This window comes from Macaca mulatta, chromosome 10, assembly GCF_049350105.2.
Source record: "Macaca mulatta isolate MMU2019108-1 chromosome 10, T2T-MMU8v2.0, whole genome shotgun sequence".
In the NCBI taxonomy this organism is placed as follows: Eukaryota; Metazoa; Chordata; class Mammalia; order Primates; family Cercopithecidae; genus Macaca; species Macaca mulatta.
Window position 1 is genome coordinate 9,105,793 of NC_133415.1, and position 8,832 is coordinate 9,114,624.

Here is an 8,832-nt window from a genome sequence, read left to right on the forward strand (position 1 = left end):
TGGAAGGGCAGACCCATGTGGATGGAGGGCAGCGAGCAGGGGTGGGGAGCGTGGTGGGGGAAGAGGCTGGGGAGGTGGGTTTGGAGACAGAGGGCAGGCCCATCAAAGCTACACAGGAAATAATCTGTTGCCCTCTGGCTAAAACTAAATTAGTGCAAGTTCATTCTTTTCCTACCTAATGGTCATTCTCTCTCTTTCTCTCCCTCCCTCCCTTTCTTCTTTTCTATCCAGGAGAGACTGCATAGATTCAAAGATGATGGCGAATTTAACCTGGTCTATGAAAATCTCTAGGATGGGCTCCACTGCCCATAGAGCTTGCCCTGGGTCAGAGGACGGGGCAGCCTCTGCCACCAAAGGACTTGACTTGAGTTGGGAGTAAGGCCCCCAGGGATACCCCATCATCTCACATTCAAGGCACTTCCCGCCTTGGCATGCCCCACTGCCCCCATTCTATGCCCTAGCCGCCAAGGCTTTCACATCTTGCGGCCTTTGCCCAGGCTGTTCCTTCTGCCAGGCAGGCCCTTCTTCCCTGGCGCAACCAGCAAAGTACCCCTCAGTCTTCAAGGGCTTTCCTGGATGCCACTCTTGCCCAGAGCCCTGCTCACCACCTCATGCTTACAGAGCAGCATGCTCTCTTGGCTCTCTTGGCACCAGACAGCTGGCACCTCAGCCAGCAGGGCAGCCTCTGAGCTGAGGGAGGTCCCTGCAAGGGCCCCTTAGCAGTGCTGTGTGGGGAGCCGAGGTGTGGAGGAGCTGGGGAGCAGCTATGCAAACCCCTACCTGCCCAGCTGGGCCAGGGGCACGAGGCAGCCAGTCAGGGTGGGAGCAGGGGCTGGCGTGGGAGGTCTGGGGGACAGAGAAGGATGATGGACCCCGCAGAGGCAAGACTGGGATCAGGGACAGATCTGGAGGCCCAGGACATGGCTGAGAGGTGGTCAGCAGGCTGGGGGCAGAGAGGGCTTGGGTACAAGCCGGTGAGGAAGGAGATTATGGCATGTTTGGGATGAGGGCAGAGGGATGGATGAGGGGAGGAGGGTGCTGGCTAAACAGCAGCTGAATGAATGGCCTGAAGTTCCCCCTCCCGCAAGGGTCCCTGCTCCCATTGGTCTGGCCCTGTATGCACACTGTCATCTCCTTTGTCACCCTCTGCTCCAGGCCTTCCCCACTGCAGGACCTCAGCTGTCCCTCCTTCTACCCAACGCGCAGTCCCCCAGAGTTCCTTCTGTCTGGCCTATCCTGTGCCCACCACCTGCGGCTTCATCCAGTCCTCCTGCTCTGTCTTTATCTGCCATAGGCCCCAGCTCTGGCCCCCTGTGGATTGAGGTCCCAAGTGGTCCAGCTGTGGGGTTTGGTGCTGGGACCCTCAAGGGCAGCCGGAAGGTCCCTCTGAGGCAGAAGCTCAGGCCCCATGGGGACAGTGGCTCCCTAGTGCCTGGCCCTGAGCCATTTCTGCTGTTCTGAGTGCCCATATCACCCTCACTTCCTCCTCACAGCAGCCCTGCACTGTGGCCAGAAACCCATCCACAGGCAGGCAGTGGCTGGGGTCTGGGTGGCCCCGGGCTGTTAGGCTCCACTTCCTCCCTCCGCTCCCCCATGTCTCCCTGAGTTCTCCCACCTTTGCTCATTTGTGAAATGAGCAGGTCAATCCTCCCATCCCCCCGTGTGGGCTGCCCCAACCCCAAATGTGCCCAGGGAGGGTGGGGTACCCAAGGCACAGGCCCTGGCCCTGCCCCCAAGCAGCACTGGGCTACCGCTCGCAGAGGCACTTTTGGTTCTGCAGGTCACGCCCCTCCCTGCGGAGAAGGGAAAGCTGGTGGTAGAGGCTGGGCACAGATTGGCCCAGAAGTCATCCCTGGGCCCTGCTAGGGTGGCACCAGACTTCTCTGGTCCCGCAGGACAGTCAGTGACCTCCCAGCTTGGTTCTGGGCCCCCGCCTGCAAGCACACATGGCAAGGAGGGCTTTTGCAGGCTCACATAACCAAGTGGCAAGGCCCCTGCTCCCAGAGGCTGGATTTGAATGAACTCCAGGCCTGTTTGGGGAGGTGAAGCTGCCAGGTGTGCACAGGGGCCTCCCAGGCTCCTGGCTCCACCAGCCTGAGGCGGGGGCAAGGGTCACAGCAACGGGGGACAATGCCGCTCAGGGTGCAGTGAGCTCCCCTGGGAATACTGAAGCCAGCAAGACCAGGAGAGCGCCACCTCACTGGGCCTGCCTCCCCCACCTCCTGGGCCTCTCTGACCTCAGCTCCTGGACCCTGGATCCTCTGGCTGGGACTCAGCATTTTCCAGTCTTTTTCAGGGGTAGAGAGGGGAGCCTGGGTTGAACTTTACCACCGTGCCCTGGCCCAGGCATCACAAACACGGCCTCCCTGTGGCTGCCCTGCCCCCGACAGACCCCGATTAAACCCACACCTGGCCTTGGCCCTCCCCTGCTCCATACCTTGCATAGTTTTTACCTCACTTGGAATAAAATTCCAACTCCTTCCTGTGGTCTAGGAGGTTCTTGGGGCTGACTCATCACCCCTCTGGTGGACACAGACATTGCCAGCGTGGTGGTCGTCTGTGCTTGGTTCAGGGCAAGGCTGGGAGGCAGTGGGTGCCGAAGTCTTCAGTGAGCAAGGAGAGAGGCTAGGAGGAGGAGGAGGAAGAGGGCACAGCGTGGAGGGACGGGACCCTAAAGGGCTTTGACCCAAGGGAGGGTGGGGTAAGAATGTTCTGAGACATTCTTGGGCGACAAAGAGGACTGAGCACCTGTTCCCCAGCTCCCAGGACTGAGAGCCTGCAGAGACAAGCTGGGGCAGGGCGAGGGGTGGCAGGGAACTTCAGGGTGGGAGGTGCATGGGGCAGGCGGGAGAAGGAAGAACAGAGAGGGCATGAATGGAAGCTCCTGGGGTACAGGCTTGCTTTCCGCTATGAATGGGTGGAGGAGGGAAGAGAAGAAAATTGCTTTAGAGAGCCACGCAGGCTGGGTGGCCCCAGGGCCTCCCTTGAATCCCTGCTCCACCTCTCACAGGTGGACTTATGGACTTGTGGATTTGGGCGAGTCACTGGCCACCTAAGCCTCAGTTTGCAGTGACAGTTAAGACAGCTCAGGCCGGGCTTGGTGGCTCATGCCTGTAATCCCAGCACTTTGGGAGGCTGAGGCGGGTGGATCACTTGAGGCCAGGAGTTTGAGACCAGCCTGGCCAATGTGGTGAAACCCCATCTCTACTATAAAATACAAAAATCAGCCTGATGTGGTGGCATGCACCTGTAGTCCCAGCTACTCGGGAGGCTAAGGCAGGAGAATCGCTTAAACCTGGGAGGCAGAGGTTGCAGTGAGCCAAGGTGGCACCACTGCACACCAGCCCGGGTGACAGAGCATGCTCCGTCCAAAGCAAAAAACAAATAAACAAAAACGCCACTCAGTGTCTCAGAAAGGACAGACGGGGACTCCCTGGCTGAGGCAGAAGCTCAGTGGGTGTGCATTTCCTTCAAGATTCATCCTTCAGAAGATATAGGCTGCTGGGGCAGTACAGAGGGGTCTAAGTGAGAGGCAGGCCTCCCTAGGAGCTGGGGCCCTGGGCTCTCTGCAGCCATGCCTTTAAGGAGTGCCTACGGGGTAGCACGATCAGGTGGACAGGCCAGGGCTGCCCAGAGTTGGGGGTGGGGGCAAGTTAAGCAGAGAGGTGAGGGGAGGAGGGTGCTGGCTTAGCAGGAGCTGAGTGAATGGGCCTGGAGGGGAAAAGCTAAGGGCAGGGGTGGCTTGAGTGGAGTCGGTGAGGCCCAGGTGAAGGGGAGCTGTGGATCTTCCAGGACTGGCGGATGTGAGCAGTCCTCAGTGGGGACTGGGGTTAGGGCGGGGAAGGGAAGCCCCAGGCAGCCCTGCAGACCCCTTCCCCTTCCGGCAGGGCAGCCGTGTCTCTGCGCCTCAGCTGATGCTTCCCTTTGCCCACTGGCCCCTGGCCTAGTGGGATTTCCCGTCATCTCTCCGGGCCCAGCCTGCCCTGCCCTCCTAGGTCTTCCCAACCTCCCCTCTGCAGAAACATCTCAGCCATGTCTGGCACCCCCAGGCTTCCCTGCCCGCCTCTAGGAAAGTGACCCCTTCAGTGGGTTTCAGCCTCCAACACCCCCCGCCCTGCCCCCGCCACTTGGCTTCTGCTCTATCAGCACTTGATTGAGAAAATCATCCTGGGAAACCAGCCTCTGGGAGCAGGGGCCTTGCCACGCTGTTCTGCGAGCCTGCTGAAGCCCTCCTTGCCATGTGTGCTTGCAGGCGGAGGCCCAGAACCAAGCTAGGAGGCCACTGGCTGTCCTGTAGGACCAGGGAAGTCTGGTGCCACCCTAGCAGAGGGCCCATGGACTTCTTCTAGAGGTCAGTCTGTGCCCAGCCTCTACCACCAGTTCAGAACTTGAAGTGGGTGCGGTAAGCGGTGGCCCCTCCTCAGCAAACATTTCCAGAGGATTCTGGCAGCAGAGTTTCCATGGGAACATGTGCCAGTGCTACGCTGAACCCAGTGGGGCTGGGGTTCCCTTTCAGCCAATATTGCAGGACCTGAGCCTGGTGGCCTCGGCCAGGGTAGGCAGTGCTCTTGCCACCCACTCTCACAAACCTGAACTCAAAGAACTCAAGTTACGGGCAAAACCTGCTTTTCCTTTTTCCTCTTCTTCTTCTTCTTTTTTTTTTTTTAAAGCACATTCTAATTTAAAGGCCATGCTCCATTCTAAAGATGCCTCTGGGATTTCAGGGATGGATTTTTATGTAGCTCAATAGTTTTCTTGGCAGACAGCTTCTGCAGGAGAGGTGGGCCGTTGGCTCAGTCCAGCCAGGCTGAGTGGCGTCACTCCGTTCCTTGCAGTGCCAGGGGATGTCATTTGCCCACCTGAGGGGCTTCCCCAGTCTCCCTTCCCTGACCTGTGGTCAGAATGATGGCCTCAGCCTTGACTGAGAAGGGTCAAGCCAGACTCCCTGCACTTGGTGTTGGCGTGTGTTTTATGTGTGTCTGGAGGTGACATATGTGGGTGACAGAGGCATATGTTGCAGTGAAACATTAAAACTACAGCAAAGTGAAACTCCCTCTGATGCACCTGCCACCTCCCAGCCTCCATACCCATCCCCTCCCCAGTAGTAACCAATCGGGTCATTTGGGAGTGTTTTCTTCATCGCTGCTTTTATGGCATCTAGGTGCCTACCTGTGAACATGTAAAATCTGGAGCGCCGTGTGGGCTTCCGAACAGCGGCGATGGATTCATTCTGTAGGTGTTGTTTGCACTTGCTTTGCTGATGCAGCCCCACGTGGTGGGATCTGCCGGAGACAGCACGCAGGAGCTGCCAGACTCCAATTACAGCAAAGGATCCTGCAGGACAGATGGATCGTAATTTAATCACGCCCCTATCGAAGGCCTTTTCAGTTGTTTATGATTTTTTCAACCTCACATAAGGGGCTGCAGGGAATATCCTTGTACACACACACATCTGCAAAACTTTCTCTATGGGAAATGAGGAGGGATTCCTGGGGCCCAGTGCATAGAAGTTCACTGTTCTAACAGTCACCACCAAATCACCAGGCGCTGAGGTTGGGCTGGTTTCTATTCCTTGGACTCTTTATCTAGAATATTTCATTTAATCCTGAAAATAAGTCTGTGATGGTGGGCAGGGGTGATTTCCCCGTTTTACTGAAGCAGAAGCTACCACTCAGAGAAAAGACGACTGGCTCCAGGTCACACAGCCCAGGAGGAGCAATGCTGGGCTGCTTTGGTGTGTGTGCAGTCCTGCTGTCCGCAAGGCCAGATGGGGGAGGTGGAAAGAGTCATGGAGGGATGTGGTGGCCCCAGGACTAGGGAAGCCCATGGAAGGACAGATTTCCTTCAGAGATGGGCTGGCAGCCTCACATTCCTCATATCCAATTTCTCAGAATGTGTGTGTGTGTGTGTGTGTGTGTGTGTGTGTGTGTGTGTGTGTAAGTTGGGGGGGTCCTCCTGCCTCCTGGTATTCTATCTCCTTGGGGAAATGGAGGTAGGTCCATAGAGCCCCAGGGATTGGGCCTCCCTGGCAGCCCACACCCGCTCTGAGGCCTGGATCCTGGCAGCCTGGATGCTCTGATTCCAAGTCTACCCTGGAAATTCCCAGGCACAGCATGCCTGGAGGTGTGAGCCGCCTCTTAGAAGCTTTATAATCCTGGATAATGCTGCTGTAATTGGCATTGTTTTGCCTTTACAATCCTCTCATTACCTGAAAACTGACTTTGCAAATGGCTATATCTGGAGTGGGTTTTATTTTACCACTTTGAGGACCTTGAGGGGCTGAGGAGTGGGGGCATTTTCTCTGTCTCTCCCTTGCCTGCCCCATCTCCATCCCCCAGTGAGCTCCACAGGCCCAAGTGGGCCAGATCCTGGCCTTGGCTCAGGACATAGCCCTGTACCTTGCTCCCTGCCATGGGCTGATCCAGGGATGTCTCTTCTCAGATGCCCCTTCTGTCCTGCTGCCATCAAGTCCACCCATAAGAGCCTCCCTCCAACCCCTCCTCCTCCCAGCCATTCCCAGTCCAAACAAGGCTCACCTGATCTTTCTATAGCACATATCTGACCACATCATTCCTCTCTCAAAAGCCTGTCATACCTTATGGTAATGGTCAGTTCTTTCCAACAAGGGTGCCACCATCATTCAATGGGGAACAGTCTTCTCAAGAATTGGTGCTGGGAGAGCCAAACCTCTACATGACCCCTACCTCACACCCTATACCAAACTTCACAGTGGTTTCCACTGTCCACAGGATCAGGGCTCAACCCCTTCATCTCACATTCAGGGTTCTTACCACTCCTTCACTCTTTTTTTTTTTTTTTTTTTTTGAGATGGAGTCTGTCTGTGAGGCCCAGGCTGGAGTGCAGTGGTGTGATCTAGGCACACTGCAATCTCCACCTCCTGGGTTCAAGCAGTTCTTCTGCCCCAGCCTCCCGGGTAGCTGGGACTACAGGCACATGCCACTACACCCAGCTAATTTTTTTTCTATTTTTAGTAGAGATGGAGTTTCACCATATTGGCCAGGCTGGTCTCAAACTCCTGACTTCAAGAGATCCACCTACCTTGGCCTCCCAAAATGCTGGTATTACAGGTGTGAGCTACCACTCTCAGCCTTTTTTTTTTTTTTTTTTTTTTTTTTTTTTTTTGAGACAGGGTTTCTCTCCTATGACCCAGGCTGGAGTGCAGTGGCACAATCTTGGCTCACTGCAACCTCTGCCTCTCACTGCAACCTCTGCCTCCCAGGTTCAAGCAATTCTCCTGCCTCAGCTTCCCAAGTAGCTGGGATCACAGGTGTGTGCCACTATGCCTGGCTAATTTTTTGTGTTTTTAGTATAGACGGTTTCACCACGTTGGCCAGGATGGTCTCAAACTCCTGACCTCAAGTGATCCACCTGCCTCAGCCTCCCAAATTGCTGGGATTACAGGTGTGAACCACCATGCCTGGCCATCCCTTCATTCTTTTAACAACATTTGTTGCTCCAACTATGTGTCAAGCCCAGTGCTGTGGCTGGAATAAGAAATGGACAGTCCTATCTTCATGGAGTCTACCAGCTCATTTCTGACTGACTCCTGCTGGCCCAAAGTCACCCCAGCTCCATTCATGCTTCCGTCCATGTCTGCTGTTCCCCAAGATGCTGAGCTCCCCACCTCTGAGCCTGGGCTCCTACCATTCTCCCTGCCCTGAGGCCCTGAACCCTTTTATTTGCCTGAGGAATCCCTGCTCAAATGCTACCTCCAGCCAGGCACAGTGGCTCACGCCTACAATCCCACCACTTTGGGAGGCCAAGGCAGGTGGATCACCTGAGGTCAGGAGTTCGAGACCAGCCTAGCCAACATGGCAAAACCCCATCTCTACTAAAAATACAAAAATTAGCCGGGTGTGGTGGCACACGCCACAGATATCAGCCACACGGTAAGACTCAGTCTCAAAAAATAAAAGTAAAAATGCTACCTCCACCCTGAAGTCTTCCTTAAAGCCCCTTCCCACACCAAGCAGTTTACTCGATCCTCTTATTTCTTTGACCTCTTCGAACTAAATCAATTCACACACATCCATCTCCCCCCAGAATTCCCGAGTTTCCCAAGCATGGCAAATACCTAATTTGTCTCTCTTTGTCTGTGCCTGACTCACAGTAGGGGCTTAGGAGCTGTTTGTTCAAAACATAAAGGAGTCTTTTCCTTTACTGGTGATTCAACACCTGTTCTTAGTGAAAAGGGAGAATTTTTTTTTCGATTTCCAGGAAGTGATCTTTAATTAGTATGTGACCCATTTTACATATGTGAAAATTGAGACAGACTGTTGCTGCACCCACACCACCAGGAGAAGCAAGGCAATGAAAAATGCAGGCTCTGGAAGGCCAGCAGCCTCTGCCTAATGGGTAGAGCTGGGGAGGCTCTGTGCTGAGCTGTTGGAGGCGAGGCCAGGCACAGGGGAAAGGCCGGCATCCCCTCCCCCACCTCCCTTGGATTCCTGGCTGCCAAGGCTGTCAAGAGGCTCTGAGGACACGTGCCTGCGTCAGGGGCCATGAGCCCTGTTAGGGTGGTTCTGCTAATTGATCCCAGAAGCCCTTGTGACTGCCAGGGGATGGCTCAGCGGACTCAGCAATGTCCTGACCGCTACCTCTTGCCTCACCAGATGGCCTCCCTCCTGCCGCAGCTGCCTCTAGGCTAGGCCACATGTCCCTCACCATTTGGGGCCTGGGACTCCCCCAAGTACCCAGCAGAACTGAGCCCGGCCAGGGGTGGGTGACAGAGGTGTGTGCGGAGCACTGGAGAAGCTCCATTTTTTCTCTTTCTCTAACTGATTGGATGGTTTTCAAAAAAATTTTTTTAAT

General features: G+C 55.4%; 1 protein-coding gene across 8 annotated transcripts in view; it reads left to right on the plus strand.

Moving 5' to 3' along the window:
* Positions 1 to 5,049, plus strand: part of NFAM1 (NFAT activating protein with ITAM motif 1) — a 51,881-nt gene extending 46,832 nt beyond the window's left edge. For 3 of the 8 annotated variants that reach the window (XM_077949537.1, XM_077949538.1, XM_015150496.3), the window contains one exon: positions 232 to 2,480. In XM_077949537.1, the coding sequence (XP_077805663.1) occupies positions 232 to 291 (60 nt within the window). In that variant the 3' untranslated portion in view covers positions 292 to 2,480. Of the gene's footprint in view, positions 1 to 231 lie in introns of all 8 variants that reach the window. The other 5 variants (XM_001107378.5, XM_028827646.2, XR_013398966.1 and 2 more) reach the window with 4 other exon arrangements.
* Positions 5,050 to 8,832: the final 3,783 nt, after the last annotated feature.